This window comes from Miniopterus natalensis, chromosome 1, assembly GCF_054644295.1.
Source record: "Miniopterus natalensis isolate mMinNat1 chromosome 1, mMinNat1.hap1, whole genome shotgun sequence".
In the NCBI taxonomy this organism is placed as follows: domain Eukaryota; kingdom Metazoa; phylum Chordata; class Mammalia; order Chiroptera; family Miniopteridae; genus Miniopterus; species Miniopterus natalensis.
The window spans coordinates 40,117,681-40,140,027 of NC_142081.1; the positions used below are offsets into that span (position 1 = coordinate 40,117,681).

The following is a 22,347-nucleotide window of genomic DNA, read 5'->3' on the forward strand; positions in this document are numbered from 1 at the left end:
CCTGTCTTCCTCAGAATGGCCATTCCCATGCGGCCCTTCATCCTGCAATTCTTTGAATTATGGCATATTCTGCCTTTAAATGGACAAGGGTTGTCTACCAGTTACTTACACCTCAGTATGAATTTAACTAGCTAATCTTGCTCTCCTCCCAGAACTAAACTGAAATCAAGGAAATAGGACAGGGGTGGAGATTTTGCAGAGAGAAAGAGGATGGCCTGAGGGGGCTTTAGACAGTTAGGGGGGAAAGGCCCCAGGCCCTGTGTTAGGCAAGGAACCCAGAGTGTCAAGCTTGGCTCTAGGAGCTAAATTTGGAGGTGATGTAGATATCAGATGAGAATGTTATGTCAACCACTCAGCAGAGACTGAAACAAGACAGTCTCCTGTTTGCCAGCCCCTATCCTGCCCACCCCCCACTGATGCGTTCACGCCTGCCTGGCTGTGACTGAGCCTCAAAATTCCCACCATTCCTTCTAAAGTGGCCTCAACAACAGGACGGGAAAGTGAAGCAGAGACCTTGGACTGGATAAAAATAGACAGCCCCAGACCGGGTGCTGGGATTGTCATTGTGCAAGACAAACAAGGGCAGCTCCGTCGTGGGGCTGCAGACACCCTGCTCCGGCAGGACATACATCCCAAGGCAGTGAGAAGGGGCAGACTCTCAGCAGAAGGGAGACAGAGGGGGCTAGGGCAGCTGAGGGGGCTGAGGCAGCTCGTTGGTATGCTCTCTGGGTGGTCTGCAAGGTTTGCCTGGTGGTGACATGGAAGAGGCACAGAGCCCAGTGCCTCTAGCCAGCCCCTCACCCCTATCCTTGGTGCTTAAATTGGGACGGGCTGCCCACAGGCTCCTCTGGATCATTCTATATTGCCCGCCAGGGTGTGTCTCCCAGTAGGGGATGGGAACCCTTGCATGAGGAATGCTAGGCAGGGCCCTCTGGATGGGATAGCAGTCACACTGCTCAGGCCTCCCACCCCAAGCCTACCGCTTACAATTTGTGAAGTTGGGCAGCTGGTCCAGCAATGAGCCTCAGTTTCCTCACCTATAAAATAGGGAGAATCACATCTGTGTCCCTGGGTTGTGATAAACAGTCAGTGAGATGGAGAATGACCAGCAGTTAGCAAAGTGCAAAGTAGTGAATGTCAATAAATGTCAACTCTCATCAGCAACAGCAGCATTATTATCTGTCCTTGAACATCAGGCGCCCTGGCCTGGCCCAACACATTCTGTCCCTCACCCTTCTGACCTCGCCTCCCACCCTGCCCTTGGGTCCAACCCTGCATTCCTTGCAGGATGACTCCTGCCCTCATCACCCAGAGACTGTCACCCTCTGGGCCTTTTCCCCACCCTACAGGGCCTCCCTCCCTGAGCCTGTCCTCTAGTGTGAAAGCCACCACAGCCCCAAGTCTGTGAGCTCCCAGGAGGCAGTGCAGTGCCAACTCATTAGTCCTCAGACTCTCACAGCACAAGTAAACTGGAAAAACTGAACAGTAAAGTGAACCCCTGGAGCAGGAGGAGACGCATGTTGTCCCTGGAAGGGGACTGAATGACCACAATGGGGAACGCCACTGGCTTACTGGGACCACTGGAACTCAGACAAAAGCCCACCAGACCCCATTCAATCTCCCCCGCCACCCCATAGGAAATCCCACACTTCCTCCCCAGTTCCATTACCCCTTAGAATTCCAAAGGCACTGGATGGCAAATTTTCTCATGAGAACCGTACAGTCCTGGTCCACAGTAGAGAGCAGCAGGGGCCTTCTCAGTGGCCAGGACCAAAGACTGCTCTGGGATAACTGGGTGGGAATCCCAAAGGGGCCCACTGGACCCCAAAGACAGCCAAACACAATGGCCCGAGAGTCTCCAAAGACCTCCCAGCCTCCAGAGGGCACTCTCTCCTGGGAATCAGATGGGAGAGGGGCCTCCAGCAGGCGCTCTGGAGTCTGCTCCTTCCTGCCTGAGCCACATACCAGGGCCACTCTGGGATGACAGAGATTAAGAGACTATGCCTGCAAACACACTGAGAAACTGTAAGGCACCTCCATACATTGGAGTTTCCACCATTAATGATGGTGGGTGAGGGGATGTCAAAAAATTACCCATCCATCCGACTCATGCCAATGTGATCCATCAAAATTAAACACACTCAGGGTTGGCAGGGACACAGAATCATGTATTCAGATATACTTTTAATCTTCTTCAAAATTATATATGGCTTCCATCTCCAGTCACAGAGGAAAAAGAATGGATTTCTCTTTCCCTTCCTCCACTCCCTAACATCCAAAATGTTAACTCCTTGTGTTCATCTGGTTTAGGTCTTTCAGGAAAAGGCACTACAACCAAGTAGGGCCAGAAGGCAGAGAAGAAAACAAAGTGGCCCAATTAGAGGGGCCACCTGAAACCAGAAGGCAAGTAGGATTCAGAAACCTAGACCCCAGTACCAGCTGTGCCATGAGCCCCACGAATGTGACCCTACACAAGTCACTTCCTGCTCCAGCTTCTAGTTTCTCTGTCTTTGAAACAGATGTAGTCTTGTGATCTCCCATGGTTATGATGGAACAGAAAATGGATGAGGAAGGGCTCTGCAAATGGGAAATGGCCAGGCAGCCATGAAAAGCAGCTTCGTGTAGTCATGGGGAGAATACAGCAGCAATGATAGAATTTTGTGCAAAATAAGTTAGTTTATCAGAGGTACACTCAGCCCTTGCAGAAAAGTAGGAGGCAGAACAGTGGTACAGTGATAAGTGGCTCTGCTACTATGTGCCCCTGGCGAAGTTCCTTTACTGCTGTTCTGAGACGATACATGTAAAGGGGCTCAAGTACAGGCCTTGGCCCAAAGTAAACACTTAATAACCCTGATCACTGTTGTTGCTATTATGACATGGGTGTGGGGTAGAGGAAAGAAAGCTCAGATGCAGACAGAGGCCTTCAGGCTAAGATCCAACCATGCTCACTTTGGAAATAGCTCCAACACAAGGGGCTGTCACCCCATGCAGCATAGAGCCAGGCCACAAGCCCCAGCTGTCCTCATAGAACACCACCAGCCATTTTCCCAAAGGGCTCCACAAACCTTGGCACCCGAGTCCCTCTTGGCTCTCTATGCCCCCAGGTCACCACTAACCTCTTATTTCTTAAGGAAAGCTTGATTTAGGTATTTCTGGAATGTCCCTACAGCCAGCTCTTAATTGCAAGGGATGGGAGCTCCAAGCCAGCATTCTCTCTGCAAGCAAGCCCAGCATCCACTGCTCAAGGAAAGACAGGGGAAACCACTGGCCTCTGGCAAACTCCCTGCTTACCAGACCCTCCTGAAAGCTTGTTCCACCCACTCCATTTCCCCCTCTCTGACCCTTCACACAGGTCCTTCCCCAGAGCGGGGACATAAGGAAAAACCCATGAAGAGAAATGTATACAAACACATCCATTTGCTGCCTCTCAGCAGCTGGGAGAGCAAGATCCCTGGCTAAAAAGAGAGATGAAGAGTTATGCTGGGTTTTACTCACTTCCACAAGACAAGGTAGAGACAACTGGTTAAAGTGTGGATCAACATACATTTTAAGTTATCATCTTTAGGTCTCATTCTTAACCCCAAGAACACCAGTGATGAAGAGATGGGCAGTCTTCCCATCTAAGGGGTGGGCGGAAAAGGGGAAAGAAAAGGAGTGGGAATATCAAAAAGGCCTCCATCAAGCACCACTCCCACCTATCCCCCTGTGTAAAGTTCAACACAAAAGCAATGTGCAAAGAGAAACATGCCAACCTGAGAATTCACCCGGAGCAGTGATGAGGGAGTTGGTGGCCTCCGTTTCAGTGTAAGACAATGTGGAATCAGATAGATCTACGGGAGGAAAGAGAAAGAAAACTTAGTTGGCTGTGGGGTGTGCCTCCCGTTTCTGCTTTCTCATGCATCTGTGTGCACGTGTGTGCACGCAAGTGCCTGCAAAGGGCAGCATGTCCCTCCCAACTTTCTGATGCCACTCTGTAACCCTGTCCCATGATCGTAGGAGACCAGGCCAGCCAGCCCTGGAACTCTTCTGGAAAATGCTGACTGCGGCAGCCCTGGCACCTGAAAAAGTTGCAATTGCTCTGACCACAGAAATAACCCAAGTTCAGGGGACTGAGCAAGTAGCAACTTGGAGCCTCCTTGGGTAAGGTTAAATTAAGCCCCTAAACAATTCATAGCTGCTATACTTAATTACAACCATTAAAATTCTTGAAGTTGTTCCTTCTTGCTTCCTTCCTTCCTTCCTTCCTTCCTCCCGCTGGAGCTGGGGAAACTCTGTTTTAACAAGTTACCAGCCATCCTCCCTCTGTCCCATTTACACCCCTCTAATTAAGGGCTCAAGCATTTGCTCCCAGATTAACTTTTTTTTCTCTCCCTTCCTCCGTTCCCTAACATCCAAAACTGCACACAGAGTGACTTTCAATGCCTGGACTGTTTTTTTTTAAGGCGTTCATTTTTTTGTGAGGAGTTTTAAGTACTTCATATGGCGTGCATTATTTGTTTTCCCCTGTCTGCAGTGGTTAGATGGGGAAAGGAAAATCTTTTGCACGTTTTTTTTCTTGAATGTTGAGCTGCTAGCTTGACAAGCCGATGCCTTTTGGGGCAGGCAGACTCGGAAAATTTTTCCTGGGCCTGTGCCTCCTGCTACCAGCGACGGGGTGTTGTCCCTGTTAAGGGACAGGCCTGTCCAGGAGTTGGAAGGCATGTTCTGTGAGGCCTGCAGCACTTTCATCATCTTCTCACCCAGCAAAGCCTAGGTCTGGCTCAGCTGGTCCCACCTGGCTCAGGAGAGGCACCCCAAACTGGGGATTCCTAGGGCAAAAACCGTTAGCCTGGGCCCTCGCTAGCTAGGATTCCACTCAATCTTGCAGGATTATTTTTTTCCTTTTACCACATGGCTTGGGCAGCGGGAAGATGAAACATTAACCAATTTGGTCTCTTTTTTTTTTCGTTTCCCACTTGCCAGATGCTGACTGGGTGTTCTGGGTTTTATTTTGTTTTTTGGTCTCATGTGATCACAGAGGCTTAGAAGTGAACTGACTTTTTGTTTACAAAAAAGCAACAATGCAAGGAAAAGAAAATAATACAAAAAAATAACTCGGGCTATTTTTTGTATTAGGGCACGAAAAAGTTATCTGCTGGTAAAACGTGTTCAGAGGAAAATAAGGACAGATGGAAAATCTCTTTAAAAAAAAAAACAAAAAAACCCTCAATGCCTCAGTGGGATCTTTGTAAAACATTGTTGCTTTTACTACCTCATGTTCCCAAAGTGTTCAGCACCCCGAGTCTCATTATCACAGGCTGAACCCTATTTTTTAGTGAAGCACTGTGGAGCCAACACAGACAGCTTTGTGAGGTTCCCAGGAGTGAGAACAGGCAGTTTCTACCTTTCGCAGCTAGTAAGTCCTCATAATGCACTCTGCAAACCCTCACATCTGGTGCTTCTAGTGAGGCCCTCAAAGTCTGAAGTGTCTTTGGGCTGTTGTAGAAAAAGAACACTCCCCACCTCAATCACAGCTCAAGCCCCAAGGACGGACCCTGGCTGGAAGTCAGAGCCCCAGATTCGAGTCCCACCTCCACTCCCAGTCAGCAAAATCATGGGTCACCAACTTTTTCAACAAAGGGCCCAGGAGTAAATATTTTCAGCCCTGCAAGCCATGCAATTTCTGTTGCAACTATTCAACTCTGCCGCTGTAGTGTGGGAGCAGCCACAGATGATATGGAAATGGGTGAGCGTGGCTATGTTCCAGTAGAACTTAACTACAAATGCTGAAATTGGAATTTCATATCATTTTCACATGTCATGAAATGCTATTTTTTTATTTTTTTTAACCATCTAAGAAAGTAAAAACCATTCTTAGCTCGTGAGCCATACAAAAACAGATGGTGAGCTGTAGTTTGCAGACCCCTGAGCTATATGACTACCAGCAAGTGTCACTTCCTCTCTCTAGGCCTCAGTTGTCCCATTCGTAAAAGAACCAGGCCACCTGTTGATTTCCAAATGGTCACTCTGCAGGGCTAAGTGGTGTCTGGATTTTTGCTGCTTTATCACAGGCTGACCCACAATTCCTCAGGGCGATAATCCTTGACATTCAAGGTGCAACTTTACTAAGAGCATTTGAGGGCTGGGGTTTTTTCCTCTAATGGAACTAGGGATCTAAGTGACTAGTGCAATTATGTTGACTTGGGAAATGGTGAGACAAGCCTGTGAGGGAAGGATGGGGAACAGGCATGCTGAATAGGGGGCTGCTCTGGGTTTCCGCCTCAGCCCTGCTGCTCATTACCTGGGGAGCCCTCCCTCCCGATCCTTCAGTCTGATTCCCCATCTATGAAGTGACAGGGTCCAACCAGATGACCTCTCCAGTTCCCCACGGAACTAAATAAAGCTCCTCCATCCATGGGCTGACCATTAAGTCGGGAAAAACACTGAGGAAGTTGCTATCGTTAAGCCTCTGACTCACACACCATCCTGGGACAGCCTCTGTCCTCCTAGACCAAGGAAGTCAAACTCCTGGAGGGACCTGGTGGGCACTTGCGAGTCCACAGGAGGGCCTGGAAGGAAAACGGGACTGGATGCCTGAGAGTCGACGACACTTAGAAGGGACCTCCCACATGATGCTGACACACACTACTGAGAAGAGGCCTTTACCAAAAACAAAACAAAACACACTTTTTGTGGTCAGTTGGTGGAATGTGCTAGCATCACTGCCACGCCATCTGACTTTTAAAGCTTAAGTCCCACGGGAACTGCCTGGGTCACAAAGCTGCTCTCCTGGAACTATTAAGGCCAAACTAACTCACCCCACCACTAGGATTCTCCACTGGAGGAAACAGAATGGCCAGGAAACAAGCCATCTCTACTTTTAAAACCACACACATTTACTACAGAATACTGGCTGCTCATCTAGTCCCAAGGTTTACATAGAACACATTTTACCTCTGAATGGGACCTGTCTAAAACGACACAACCACCTCCACTAAGTGCACCTAGGAGACTGCCATGCCAGGGGCTTTATGTACCAATACGCATGCTTTCTAAATGTTCCAACTGTTGTTCTTGCCCAAGTAAACTTCTCGGCTTAAAAGGGGGAAAAACCTAGAGCTCCTCTCAACAGTAACTTCTTGCTCAACCTATTTGTCATAGTAACAATTAATACACACTACAGGAGAACATCTAAGACTGGGGGAGGGAGAGAAAGGAAAAGAGACAAATACCAACCCACCTCCAAAGAGATGCTTAAGTCGAAACCCATTCATCTCCCACAGGCCCATGTTTAAAGGTCACAGAGAGGTTAATGATGAGCTGAGGAATTTCAAGATGTAAATAGCCCACTGGAGAGGCTGAGTCTGCTTTGGCCCAACTGAGGGTGTGTTTGTAAAACTTCACCCCATTTCAAAGGCAACCAGGCCAGCTTTCCCCCCTCCCCTCCAGCCCTTCAGCACTGAAGCTGGGTGCTGGAATGAAGGGGAGCACAGGATGGACACACCTCCCCAAGGGTTGGAAGGAGGACACACTTACCCAGTGGCTTGTACTCGTCACGAGGAGACAGCCGAGAGTAGGGGGGTGGTGGTGATTCTGGAAGACAGGAGACAGCATGTCACTGCCAGGGTGGGAAAGTTCACACCTGGGGGCTCTTCTACAAGCTTTTGATTATTGATTTCCTCCAATAAAAAAGCCCCGCTCACAAGAAACCCTCCTTTTCTCCCATCACCTTTGCTGCCCAAATCCACTGGAACATCACTGCCCAATGGTAAGGCCACAGGCTTGGGGTCCAGACCTGGGATCAACCGCTACTCTACCACCTTTGGCTGTGAGGCCTCCAGCAAGTTACTTCACTTTTCTGAGCCTGCTTCCTCAGCCATAAAATGGATGACAATATTCCCAGGTTTGCCAGGAGGGTGAAAGAAGATAATGTATATAAAACGCTTAGTACACCTCTTGGTACTGTGGAAAAGTACCTCCACAAACACTTAACTACTATTATTATAACAAGAGAAATGCAGGTGCAGGGAAAAGCCAGAGCCAGGGTTGCGTGATAAAATACCAGATGTGCAGGTAAATTTGAATTTTGGATTTCCGTGGCGTAAGCATTTGGTATAAGTATGTCCCTCACAATATTTGGGACATACTTAAACTAAAAAGATATGTGTTGTTTACCTGAAATTCAAACTTAACTGGGCATTCTGTCTTTTTATTTGCTAAATTTGGCAACTCTAATCAGAACTGAGTGTGAGTACAGAGACTCAGACACAGAAGCTCATTTCCAAACAAGCTGCACTAGAAGTAGCATTCTCTGGAGCAAGGAGGAGAGCAACACTGGTTGGGACCCAAGAAGCCAAACCCAGCTACCTAGATGGGAGACCTTAAACCAGTCACAGCCAGCCCTCGGCCTCAGTCACCCCTTTGTAAAGAGAAGGGGTGGGACACAAGCTCTCTACGGCCTTCCAGCTCAGACCCTGTGTGATTCCTTACTGTCTATGGTATTTTTCTTTTGGTTTCCTTTCATTTGCCTAAAATACTCCTCTTTAAAAACATATACTTTGTCTTCAGAAGAATTCCTTAGCCTCTTGCTTTAGGGGAAGTAACAATTTGCTAAACTAAGTAACAATTTGCATGAATGAAATGACCCTTCATTTTCCCTAAATGAAACTAAACACCATCAAATCGCAAACTAAAACAAACTCTCAGTGGTAGTAAAGTGGTAATAACTATTATTAGGCAGGTATCAGTAATGACACAAGGGGTAATAAGTGTTTTTCATAATTATAATAAGGCACAATTAGCTGTAGGAGCATTTGTTTTGCTCCATACACCCTATGCAGCTTCAGCTTTTCCCCACCCTTGCTTTTCCAGCCAGAAATTATTTCAACAAAGCGAAGGCTCCGAGGTCTAAAAACGGAATCTTTTGTGGAGAGTATTTAGGGAGAAGGAAAAGTGAATCATGGAATAGCTACTGGGAGAGAAGCAAACATTTGCTGAAAGCCTATCTATCCTGTGTCTATCTCCATGCCAGCATTTTCAATTCCATTCATTGTATTTTATTCTCTTAGACCTTAGGCACACAATGTTAACATTAAGTATGCTGACTGGGCACTTATTTTTACTTCATCCTTTCTTAGACATATTATTCCCATTTTACAGATGAGAAAACTGACTTGCCCAGTGTCCCCCAGCCAATCGTGGTAGAACTAGGATCTGAGCCCAGGCGTGACTCTGCTCTACACCCCAGTGAGACAGGCAATCTAAAGGCACTCCATCTTCCACCCCTTCATCCCAGCTAAGTCACATCATATGCACAGAAAGTGCTCAGTAAGTGTCTGTGGACAAAGACAACAGTGATGAGGATAATGGTAAAGTTGGGGGCATCAGTGGACTAAGGTGTGCATAAAGAGGACCTAAGGGTCCAAAGGGGTGATCCATGGGAGACCTAACAGGGAATCAAGGAGGCCAGCTATTTGTCAAAACACAGGTAGTGCTAGAGTTCCACAGGGAAGGAGAACTGAGGCCAGCACTCATACTGTACAGAGAAGACTGAGGCCTGGAGTGGAAGTGACTCCCTCAGAGCCAGAGAGGGAGCTGGTTATAGAGCCAGAACTAGACGCCAGGTCTCCTGACCCCTTGCCTTGTGCCCTTTCCACTACCTAACTTATCAGAAGGATCGTAATTACTGTTTTAGGCTTCCTTCGGCAAAAATCTGATTGGCTGAGGCCCAGGCCACACAAGGTGGGAGGCTTCAGACAGATCTTGCCCCCCAGATCTGTCCCCAAAAGTGAAACTTCACAGCAATGGGCAGTGGTGTCATCAATCCCAGCGTCTCTTGCAGGGGCCACCTGGGCCTTGAATTGTGATATCCACCACCCATGGCCACACCTGAACTGGCAGGGTTCTAATGACAAGAGTAAGACAGAAAGCAAATCTACAAACTTGAAATGTCAGACAAACCAGCTAAAAGGGAACTGCAAAGCTCTCAGGAGAGACTTTCCCAGGCCCCCATTTGCACCAGCAAAACGGTTTGCACAAAACTGCTTAACAACTGTGTGAACTGGAAGCTAATCACCAACTTCCACACTAGGCAAGTAAAAGTATAAAGGCCTATAGACTTCACTCCCAGCAGGAGGATTCAAAATGTCAGAGGTTTGCCTAACTCAACTTCTTGGAATTCACCAACTCAACTTCTTTTAACTGATGGGACAACTGAGGTCCAGCAAAGTAAAGGACCAGTCCAAGGTTACAAAGGAAACTAGAAGTTACTCTGTTTCAACTAAACAAAAGGGAGGCCAGTTGGGGATCAATATTAAGTTACCTTTTCTTGAAAAATTGAGTTATCATTCACACATTCTTAAGATTCACTCCTTTAAAGTATACACGTTAGTGGTATTTAATATATTCAGAGTTGTGAGACCAACACCATTTATTTATAGAACATTTTCATCACCCCCAAAGAAGTCCTGTCCCCCATTTCCCCAAACCCCAAATGCTACGCAATCAATCTACTTTCTCTCTTTATGAATTTGCCTGTTCTGGAGATTTCACACAAATGGATTCATGTAACACATGACCTTTGTGTCTGGCTTCTTTCACTTAGCATAATGTTTTCAAGGTCCATCCATGTTGTAGCATGTATGAGCATGTCATTCTTTTCCATGGCTGAATGATATTCCATAGTATGGATAGGTCACATTTTGTTTATTCAGCAGCTAATGGACATTTGGGTTGTTTCCACTTTTGGGTTATTAGGAATAATGCTGCAATGAACAATACTGGGTAACCTTTAACTGGCACCTCCACACTCCCACACATCCCAGCCCCCTTGATCCGGGAGAATGGAGCTCCAGGACATTATATCAGGTGAGCAATGTGGGCACTCAGGTGGGACACTTGGTGTGTAAGACAAAAGGTAAGATAAGAAAGTGTGAGCTGCCTCCAGGTCCTCAGTTCACTCCCTTCTTAGAAGCTATCTTAGTGCTTGCAAAAGCTGTGTTGATTTAAAAATAGTAACTTCTAGAGTCCTGCAGACCCCTATGGAAGAAATGAACATGGGGGAGGGAGGAAGAGAATAGAAGAGAGAAAAGGAGAAAGGAAGAGGGGGAGGAGGGGAGAGGGAGAGAGATTAGAAACTCCAGTCCCCTCAGACATCCAGCCTCAGGCATCAACTTCAGGAATCTCCTCCAACTTCCTCCAGAAGTGAGAGAGCAGTCAGCCAGGGGCTGAGTGTACCAGAAGACTAATGCTCAGCTCAGCTCAGCTCAGCCCAGACTAACTCTGGTTAGCCCCTGGAGAGTACCTGGCCTTTTAGTATCTAATTCTAAAGCCAAGAGAGTTCACAGTCTCTCTCAGTGGCTGGTTAAGTTTTAGTTTGGAACACTACCTTCCACCCCTATCCTTGCAGCCCAGCATCTTGCTTAGAAAAGGCTCCATTGGCCTTCCTGGGCCTCCTAGTTTCCACCCTGCCAAGGAGTAGCTGTGGGTGGGGAGGTGGCCTCCCGGGCGCCCGTCCTCTCCTCCCCCAGAAGCTTTAGGCTCAACCCCAAGCCCCAGGGTGGGAGACACAAAAAAGGAGCTCCTGGCACTTTAAGGCCGGCTGAGCCTAATTGCCCAGATTCCCCCGGCAGCCAGATAAACAGCGCGGCCGGCTGGCGCCAGCAAGAGGCAAACTGCACATTATCACCCCTTCCTCACCTCCAAGGAGGAGCTCGGAGGAGCAGGGCCGGCAGGCTAGAGGGGCGGGGTGGGGGCTTGGAAGCCCAACTTGAAATTGATCTCATTTCAAAGGGATAATGCCAGGCCAAATAAAAGGAAAACTTTCTAGCCCATTCTAATTCCTATAGTCCTGGCCTGGGAACCCTGTGTTTTCCTAGGCGGCCTCCTACAGTCATTTAGAAGTTCTCTCTCTCACTCTGTCTCTCTTTCCCTGGCGCAATTTGGATAATAGTAATTTACTGAATATAATTACAGAAAAAAAAAAAGTGGTGAAGCAAAGAGCAGGAGATTTATTCCAAAGTTAATGGATACTTTCAGGAGAAAGGAGCTCTATAAACACAGGTTAGAACTGTGATTAAAGTATTTCTCCACATTTCCGTCCACATAGGCAGAGCTCAGTGAACTGGCTTTTCCCTGGACGGAAAGGCACACGAAAGACACACAAGAGGGAGGGAGTGCTAGGGCCTGACTCCCACGGGAGGGAGTGGGGGTGAGGGTGGGCAGAGCTGGGCACAGGGGAAAACCCACTTTCTGAGTCAAGCCATGGGGGGAGAGGGCAGGACAGGGGAGGTAGGCCAGTATCACCTGAAATCTGCCAGTCAGACGTCAGGGATTCTGTCCACCCTTACCACTTTACAGATGGGACGACGCCCAAAGAAGGGAACTGGCTCCAATGCCCCAAATCAAGTTATGGATGGAACAGGGTTTGCTCTGAGCAGCAAGAGTCTGCACTGCCCAGAAAGGGGCTTCCAGTCACTGAGGATCCCTGTGGGGGTCAGGGGGCACTGAGGAGACTGGTGCCAGGTAGGTGTCCCTCAGTTGGCCTGCTGGGTGTTCCAGTGTACTCTCTAGCTGTCTGTCTGCCCCAGTGCCCCAGCCCTCTCCCCCAGAGCCCTGGAAGGAGCAGTCTCCTTATCAGGACGCGCACGACTGAGCTCCAGCTATGCACCCGCCCAGCTCTGGGAGCCAGGCTGGCGGCCAGCCGGTGGGGGTGGGGTGGGCAGCAAAGGGCTCCCCAGTTCTCAGTCCCAGTCTCCTCAGCCCATGCCATTAGGCAGGAGAATGAGGCAAGAGGGTCCATATCTAGCAAGTATTGGAAACCCTTCCCAGACCATCAGTACTCCCAAAAGTCCCCAGGATGGCTTGAAAGGGGGTGACCCTAGGTTGGAGAAGACGAACAGACACAGCCCCTGCAATAGTGCCTCCTTCTGGGAGCAGGAAAGGAGTCAAATGCCAGTGCTTAGTCTAGAATTAGATGTGGAGAATGTTCCTGAAGCCACCTCCACTGACTGGTAGGTACTAAGAGGGCAGGTTACTCGTCCAAGGTCTAGTTGTGTTACTGGCCAAGCAGAGCCTAGGACCAAGTATGTGGTTAAGCACCATCCCACTGCAGTTCGTCCCTCAACCTGTTGCCCAAGTCCACCAAACTCAAATCAACACTCAGGATGACTCCTCGTCTAAGGTCAGGAACAACCCACCCATCCTTGGCAAGGGTGGGTCCTGTGTGTTGTCTCCAACTTTTTCACCACCACCCCTTCCCACCCACACACCTGAGCTTTCCTGGCACCTTACTCTCAGCTGGCCCTCTCCTCCTCCTCAACACCCACCTCCCCTTACCCACCCTCCAAGACCTGCTCCAGGTTAGAGCTACGGAGCTCCTGGAGGTGACCTTGATGCATACACACCCCATAGTGCTCTGATAGTTCACACCCTCTGACCTGGCCCTTCTTCCCCCAGCTCTACCCCAAGATTATATTTCTTGAGAGCAGGGATCCTACTCATATTTCCTCTCTCTCTGCTACTGCATCCAGCATGGTGCCTGGCACAGAATAAGTGCTCAACAAATATTTGCTAGTTGACTGACATGGTGAGAGAGAAAATACCTGCCAGGACTTTCTAAAATAGCAGAGTGGGCCCCACCAATTATCTCCCACTAAACAATAATGACCAAAGACAGGGCAACCATAGATAGGGCCCCCTTCCCAGAGGCAGAGAGGAGACAGGGTAGCAGAAGGGAGGAAGCCACTTCTTGGGGATGCTGTCAGAAAGAGGAACAAGGGGCACAGCAAGCCATGGGCCACAGGTCAGGGACTGCCAAAAGCTCCTGAATCAGGCCTGGAATGACCAACCATACAGGGAGTAGGGCAGTCAGATCAATGGCTGCCTTTCTCCACCAACCCCCATAAGTGAACCACCGTTGATGCACCTTCCTTTTGCCTCTAGCCACTACCCCCATGCTCACTCATAGGCCCATCCCTCCCTTTCACACTGGGAGTCAGAAGACCTGTGATCTGACACTCTATGGACCCTCAAGCTAGGTGCTCACTCTCTCCAAAGGGACCAGACTGAAGAAACTCTGAGCCCTCTAATACCCAACAGCCTATAACTCTTGACAGTCACACCCCTGCAGAACCTCCAGTGCCACCTAAGATGCATATACCTTGAAGATGCTACAGGCTAAAATGTGTTCCTGCAAGCTTCTGGCCTGCCAGGAACCTCCACCTGTCCTCACCTCTGCTCCAGAACCCGGGGCATCCTCAGGTAAACTGGGCTGGGGGTGGTGTGTGTGCAGGAAGTCCCAGTAAGAGAACAAAGACAGGAGCGTTTCTCAGATGTAATAAAACACCTGGCTTCCTCACCTACTTATAGATGCCCCCACGACCCTCACCTGGGCACAAAAGCTGGACACAGGACTGAGAATGATGATGAAGAATCCTGGCATTTGATGCCCAACGGATGCTGGAAGCAATCAGATCAAGAGGGTGGTATCCACTCTGAGAGGAGTTACCATGCAAAAGCTTTGCTCCAAAGTATACAAAGGAACAAGTGGGACAATTTACACTTTGCCTCTAGCCACGAACTGTCTACACCCAATTTCGCAATTTATATCTACACTTGGATATAGAAAAGTACAGCTTAGGTATATATAGGCGTATGAACACAAATGCTACAGGCCTGAGGACAGACTGGGGGTAAACTGGTGGGGGGGGGGGGAACACGTAATCTTTGGCTTTTCCTAGGCCTAACCTCTCCCTGTGAAGTTGGAGCCTGAAGTTCCACAGAGAAAACTCCACCATGTACCCTTCTAAGTTTGCCAGTGCCTTGATGAAGTTGCCATTTGATGTGTGTGCCCAGATCCCCACTCCCCCGCAGGAACAGGATGAGGCGCCTCCATTGGAGCTCCCACACTCCAGGGGCACCCGCGGGAGCACCGCAGCTCTGTCTGCCCGAGGTGTCTGGGATAAAAAAGCCAAGGAAGGGGACTAGCGGGGGGACCCCGAGCCCGCAACACCCCCTCACCAGGCGCGGCACACTCACCTGGCCCGCAGAGCCGGCTGAAGTGGTAGGGGTTGCAGCACACAGTGGGGCCGTCGGCGGCGGCAGCGAAACTGTGGCAGCCGCACAGGGGCTTCAGCTCCACAGCGTGCTGGAGGTCAGGCCAGCGGAAGAGGCGGCCGAGCAGCAGCTGCGGTGGCGCAGGCTGGCCGCCCAGGCGGAGGTCGGCGCGCGGCACCAGCACGCAGCCGCCCGGCACGCCGCCGCGGGACTCCACCGCCTCCAGCAGCGTGTCCAGGGAGCGCTCCTTGAGCCGCTTCAGGAGCGAGTACGTGACTGTCTTGAGTTCCTGCTCCAGCAGAAGCAGTCGCGAGCGGGCTTCGCGACTCCGCCCGCCGAGCTCAGGCTCCAGGGCCGCCCCGGCCAGGGGGTCGCTGGCGTCCCGGGGAGCGCCCGCAGCGTCCCGCTCCGAAAAGAGACAGCAAGTCACCGTCTCGCAGTCACTTTCGGGCAGCCAGCCCGGGCCTCCTGGCTCCGCCAGGTCCAGCGGGGAACCCCCAGCGCCGGCCCCAGGTTCGGACATGGGCCTCGGGGGGCCCCCTGCGCGCCGGCGCCTCACCGCGCCCTGGGCGCCTCGCTCTCCTACCGCGTCCCGGGGCCGCCTCGGGGCTACCGGGCGGACTTCCGAGCGGCCGCAGCCTCCGCCTTCTCGTGCCCGCGGGGCCGGCTCAGCTTGGCTGCCCCAACTCCCATCCTCGTCGCCGCCGCCGCCGCCTCCGCTGCCGCCGCCGCCGCCTTCCTCCCGGTCGGGGACCACACGACTTCGCCAAAGTCGCCGCACCAGCCCCGAGCGTTTGGACCTGAACATACGATATCCTTTGGCGTCGGGGGTGGGGGGGAGGCGGTCTCCGGTTACCGGGGGTCCGTTCCCTCAGCGAGGCGCCGGCTGCGCGGGCCGCAGCCCCACATGAAGCACCGCTGCCGGGCGCCGTGCAGACCGCGCACAGCCTGGCGTCGAAGGGGCGCCGCAGGGCTGCAACATGAGGGAGCTCGCCGGGGTGGGCCGGCGAGGAACGCGCGCACGCCGAGCCGAAGTCTGCGCCCGGCCAGCGGCTACATGGACCCCGGTGGCCGGGCTGCTCAGCAACTCCAGCCCCGGCGCTTGAGGGGGACTGCAGGCGGCGCGCCGCCAAGAAGTCCCCGCATGGGCCGGCGAGCCTTCAAAAGTTGCGCGGCTGGTCCATGAGCACAAAGCGCTCGCGCCGAACCCCGCAAATATGCCTGGGAAACCCTGCCTGTAAAACCCAAGCTCTTAACTACATGGGCTTTTCCCTGCAGGATCCCAAAAGCAGGCTTGTTGATACTGTTTTCTTCTTACTCCCTGCAAAAAGAAAAAAAAAAGAAAGAAAGAAAAACCCCTAACAAAACCAAAATCCCTGGAATTGCATGCACGAAAGGCCAACTCTGTCTCAGGTCCCAGGCGCTAGATGCACTTAGAGCGAGTTTCTCCCAAACGCGGGTGTCAACACATGAGTGGAAACTGTAAAAATCCCAAAGAGCTGCTGGGAATCCTTAATTAAAAATGCAATCCACAGAGGCAGAAGTCGCAGCCCTCCCCACGCAGCACTCGGACGCCCCGGGCGCCGCGGCTGCAGAGGTCGCTCCCCCTCCCCCTCCACAAAAAGTGCCTCCCGGTGGCCCCGCGGTCCCGGCGAAGTCTGGCGAGGCAGCGCCCGGCGGCTCTTTCTCTCGGCTTGGCTCCCTCGCTTGCTCCCCCGCTCGGCTCGCTCTCTCTCTCTCGCTCTCTCTCTTTTTTGTTCTCCTCAAACGCACACTGAGGGCCCCCGGAGGAGCGCCGCAGAGTCATTGGCTGCCTCCCATCATATGCCAGTCTAGACACTTTGGCGGCTCCGCGGCGCTGATTGTTGCGCAAACAAGGTTTCAAGTTTCTTAACTCTTAAAGGAGAACACGTCCCATTGCTGGGCCCGTGGCTCCAAGGGGCCGGCTCCCGGGGCGGGCCGAGCCCTGGCCCCCGCCCCGTGCTCGCCCCGGCACCCCCGCCCCGGGTCTGACTGCACCCAAAGCCCGCTCTCGGGCTCGCGTTGCGCCGCGGGCACGGATGCGAGCGAGAACACGCGCGCGCGCACACACACACACAACGCACGGTTACACAAACCACGGGCTGGTGGCGCGAGGGTTCCACGAACTCACTGAGTCTCGGACGCAAACGGGGTGCCTTGCCTCTCTCAGGCTGAGGCACAAACTTACAAACACACATTGCACTTTAGAGTTGATGCAAACCCCATCCCAGGGAAGGCTAATAAAAATGGGTGTGCGTGTGAGCCTTACTGGCTTGCGTCTCTTGGGAACAGGGGGTGCTGGTTTGTTGGTGGTAGCGGGATCTTCTGTGACGGCCCGAGGTCTCCATATCCCCTGAGAAAAGCCTGCCCTGCGTTCTTCCCTGGGCCAAACGGGGGGCCGTGGAACACCGTACACAGGGGCTCCACGTTTGCCCAGGATCGGGAGTTGCTGAGGGTGGGGTAGAGGCGGGAGTGTCTCCTGCAGTAGAGCTCCTCTAGGGCGTCACAGCCCTCCCTCGGAGCCAGGCGGGCCGCCAGCGGTCCTGGGCCCCCTCAAGGCTGATGCTTCCTCTTCCCCATTCCCCAATTTACTCTCTGCACCCCGGAGAGAGATGTGGGTAGAGGTCGTGCTTTCTCAAGCGACATTTCACCACTGAAATTGGAATGGCCTTGGGGACGGGGTCCCGCAGGGTCAGGGACTGGCTGGGGGGCGCGGCGGCAGCAGCGGGCCGCCCGGCGCGGGAAGGGTTAAGGTCGCTCCAGGCCCTGGAGCCGGCGCGGCGGGGTACCTCCTCGGGCGCGCTAGCTCGTCCGTGGGTGGCAAAAGTTCAAGCTTGTAAAGTCCGGATTGGCCCCGCGCGGAGGGAAAAAAGGCCTGGTCCCCCCTCCCCCCCCGGGCGCGGCGCCGATTGGCCGGGCCCCGGGGCGGGCACCGCCCTCTCTTCGGAGCACGGCGGCCCCGCCCCCGGCACGGCGCCCCGCCCCTTTCCGGGCAAAAGCCAGAGTCCGGCCCCTCATTGAATGAAAGAAATTCCGCTACTCCCATTGGCCCGGGGCTGGGCGCCATTCCCCCGCGGGGGGCTCCCGCTTGGGGGTTTCCCTTCCGGGTGCCCACGCGTACACCTGGCCTTGTGAGTGTGCGGCCGTGCGGTCCCCGGCCCGGCATCTGCGTGTACACTGGGGGAAGGGCGGCACTTGCAGGAAGGGCTCAGAACCATTTGGTGAGCTTTACCTGGAGCCAGGTACTGTTCGGGCCGCGCTCCCTGGTACAGGCAGTTGCTCTCCGAATAGAGCACCGGGCTGGGGCGCTCGGGCGCTCCCCCACCCTCATCGCCTCCTGCTTTGGCCAAATCAAAATAGTTGTCTTGGCCTCAGTTTCTTGTTTGAAAAACTGGGGATAAAGCCTGCCCTGCGTTCTTCACAGGCCCATATAGATCCTGGGATATAGTGCATTTTAAGTGCACAAATCGCAAGGGATCAGCAGGATGAATTTTCGCAAGTGAACACAATCCTGTGTAACCAGACCCAGAAGACACCGTGATCCTCACGCCAGAAGCCCCTTTCAGTCACTTCCCGCCCTCAGGGAGATTAATGCATCCTAAAATACAAGGAGAGCCGGGCCGGGCATGGCTCAGCGGTTGAGCATCAACCTAGGATCCAAAAGATCGCGGTTCGATTACCGGTTGGGGCACATGCCCAGGTTGCCAGCTCGATCCCCAGTGGGGGGCGTTTGGGAGGCAGCTGATCAATGACTCTCTCATCATTGATGTTTCTATCTCTCCCCCTCTCCCTTCCTCTCTCTGAAATCAATAAAGATACTTTTTTTAAAAAAATACAAGGTGAAACTCAATGTATTTTCTTTTATCAGGATATTTGCTGGTTTGGCTGTTGATTATAATAATAATAGTTCATGGTATAGAGTCATTACTATGGGCAAGGCAGTGTTGGAAGCCAGTGTTGGAAGCCACAAAGATTTTAGCCATTTAATTCTCACAACAACCCTGATTAGGTATTATTATCTCTATTTTACAGGTGAGGAAACTGAGGCACAGGAACTTGCCCTTTCAATTTGCCATCGAAATGAAGATAGTGTTGAGAGTGCTAAAATGCTAAAACCAGAGGGGCATAATAAACCAGTATGAGCGCTCACCCCCAACAGCTAGAAAGTGGTGTGTAAATCAGAGCACACCCTTCAAGGCAGTGATTTTCAAAATGTGGTCCATTGGGCCTGCTGAATCACGTTGTTATGGGGTAAGGCCCCAGACTCCATATACAATACAACTTCGGGGTAGGTATGGTTGTTAACCACCACTTTTCAGATAGACACTGAGGCACAAAGTCATTAACTTGCACAAGCTTGTAGTTAACACAAGCAGAATTTGAACCCAGCCAGTTGGGGGGGGGGGGGTATGTGTATGTAATGGGAAGCAAAGAAAATGGAACAGCAGCCAGGAAATGGGTGATCAGCTTCCATAAATGCTCAGCACCTACCCCTGGGGGCAAATATGTTAACTGTGGCTCCTTCCCCTCCATCCCCCATACCTCCCTGAGGTACCATGGCATCCGTTCCTACAGGGTTGGGGGAGGGGAGGACTGCTCTGAGGGATGTTGGGCAGTCTAAAGCAGGGGCTTTCCTGGGAGAGCTGCTTTCTTCCCTGGGTGGTAACTTGGACCAAGTATGGCTTCAGCTCTTGCTCATCCAGAGGTGTGGTATTGGGGGTGGGGTGCCATTAGGTGCCAGCTGGATGAGCCTGAAGAGTGCTGACCCCAGAATCAGCTAGGCCTGAGTTCAGTACTAACCCTACTTAACCTTTCTCAGACTTGGGATTCTCATCTGTGAAATGGGAATAGGAATCCTACTTGAGGTGGTTACCAAAATTAGGACATGAGGACCCAGAGTCATCCTGCCTTACTGGAAGACTGCTTCTGAAGGGAGATAGTATCAGGGAGGGAAGGGCAGTGACCAGTCAGTTCCACCGTCCTTGGATTCCCAGGGCCCATTCAGCCTAGCACTGGCCTGCATTGTGACCACTAGAGGGTGTGTGTGGCAGTGGCCCAGCAGGGCAGGACCTCAGGGTACAGCCCAAGAGCACCCTCCTAGAGAACAAGTTCTAATTCCCTGGGGGTTTAGGAGAGGTGCAAGGGGTGGGGGGGTCCCAGCTGCTGCTCCTCAGCTGTCTGTAGCCAAGTCACTAACAAAGTAAATCACAAAGAACTCTAACTTCTCAGGTTCAAATCTGCCCCCTTCCCATTATTCCAGTTTTCCCCAAAAGCACTCTGTGCTTCCCTTTTACAGTGCTTCTCACAATTTGCAGCCATACAACTTGTGTTTCTCCTCTGCCCCTAGAATGAAGCCTCACTTGGATAGAGATGCTGAAACTATCAGGCACAGGCCACCCACAGTGGCACTAAGGAAATAGAGTCAGAAGCAGGCCATTTGATGCCATTCTGTCTGTGCCCTCAAAGAAACTGATTCACACAGGACAGCACCTGCCTCACCCCCCCACACACACACCCCCGCCAGTCCCTAGCACAATGCCTATAACATAGTGGGCACTCAGTAAATATTTGTCACGGGAATTGAAATCCCTCACTTCAGCAAGCTCCACGCTCACTATCATCCTGTACCACACTTACATGCACTATCTCGTCAAATCCCCCCATCAACACAATGAAGGAGTTATTCTTGCTAGACCTGATTTTTTAGAGAAGGAAACAGAGAGGTTAAGGAATTCATCTCTGGTCACACAGCCAATAGGTGGCAGAGTGGGACTTGAACCCATGGCTGCTTGAGGTGAGTATTCATCTCATTAACACCTGGTCCTAGAAAAGAAAATATGGTCCTTTGCTCTTGGGAAGTTTCCACTTGAGCTGGGAAGACAAGGCATGAAACAGAAATCATACAAGGCAATACCTACTTCTCGGTGGTGGGAAGTGGCGGACTCTAGGGGCCACTGCTTATGAACTGAGGTATCACAGACGGAGTCAGGACCACCTCTCACTACAGTCAAATGGATTGGCAGGGGGACTGATTCATTCTAACCTACTTTACAGGAGACTGGTGAATAAACAAGGGCCCCACTCATTAATTCTCATGAAAAATAACCATAGCCCCAACTGGCTAAGTGATATTGTTTGCCCCTTTGGAAGGTAAATCTACTTGACCAACATGGCCCAAAATGGGTGAGTTGGGAACCCTTGGGTGGTAGACTACCCTTCTAAGGCTTTGGTGAATGCTATGGATTCTCTCTCTTGTAAAATGTGTATGTGCATGAATGGAACTTTGTGTTCATTCATTTAGCAAATACTTATTGAGCTCCTACTTGGTTTAATACTACTGTGTTCTAGGTGCTAAGAATCCTGCAGTAAGCAAAACTGAAAAATTCCTTAGCTCAAGGGGTCTAGTGAAAGGACAGACAGACCATAAACAAAATAATCAGTTATAAAGTGTTTTGGAAGGTAAAGGTGCCAAGATTGAAAATAAAGCCAAGAAGGAGAGAGAGGAATGTTAGGAGAGGGTAGGTGTGGCTCAGAGAAAGTAATCAGAGAATGCTTCCCTGAGAAGGTGACATTTGAGCAAGGTCTTCATGGTGATGGACGAACCACTATGACACTGTCTGGAGGAAGAATGTTCCAGGCACAGAGAAAGTGGGAGCATGCTTGGCATGTTTCAAAACCAACAAAGAGGTGATGAGATGGGAGAAATACTAGAGGGCGATTGTAGGTCCATACAGGACATTGTTGGGTCTTTGGCTTGTCCTCTGAGTGGGCTGGGAGCCCCTGTAGGTTCCTGGCCAGGGGCATGATCCTCTGTTTTAACTGGCTCCCTCTAGCGGCCGTGTGAAGAATAGGCTGCAGAGGGCGGGTGCAGCAGGGGCCTGATAGAAGGCTGTTGCTGGGGTGGAGAAAAGTGATCAGATCCTGAATGTATTTGAAGATGGACCCAGCATGATTTACTGCTACATACCAGAGAGTGTGAGGGAACATCTGAACAGTGAACACATGTTATTGATGCTTATTTACTTAATTTTTAAAATCAACTCACCATGTCTATTTAGCCTTATTGTAAGCAGTGATATCCATGAAGTCACAAATGTGCTACTTATACTTATCACTTTAAAATAAACATATAAAATATGTTTATCTTTGCATCACCTGAAATTGTCCTGGGAACCACCAGGATACATGAAATGTTGGGAATACTGGCTTAACCAATTCCTAATCTCACTCACATTTAGACTTTTTTGCTTATTTTTTGGCTTTTTACTACTTTCTCTCAGAGAATGATTTTCC

General features: G+C 51.2%; 1 protein-coding gene across 2 annotated transcripts in view; it reads right to left on the reverse strand.

The window, feature by feature from the left end:
- Positions 1-16,738, reverse strand: part of SMAD6 (SMAD family member 6) — a 75,741-nt gene extending 59,003 nt beyond the window's left edge. The window contains exons 1-3 of one of the 2 annotated variants that reach the window (XM_087820725.1): positions 15,016-16,737; positions 7,516-7,572; positions 3,753-3,830 (exon numbers count right to left, since the gene is read on the reverse strand). In XM_087820725.1, coding sequence (XP_087676851.1) covers positions 3,753-3,830; positions 7,516-7,572; positions 15,016-15,841 — 961 coding nt within the window. In that variant the 5' untranslated portion in view covers positions 15,842-16,737. Of the gene's footprint in view, positions 1-3,752; positions 3,831-7,515; positions 7,573-15,015 lie in introns of both variants that reach the window. The other variant, XM_087820729.1, reaches the window with a different exon arrangement.
- Positions 16,739-22,347: the final 5,609 nt, after the last annotated feature.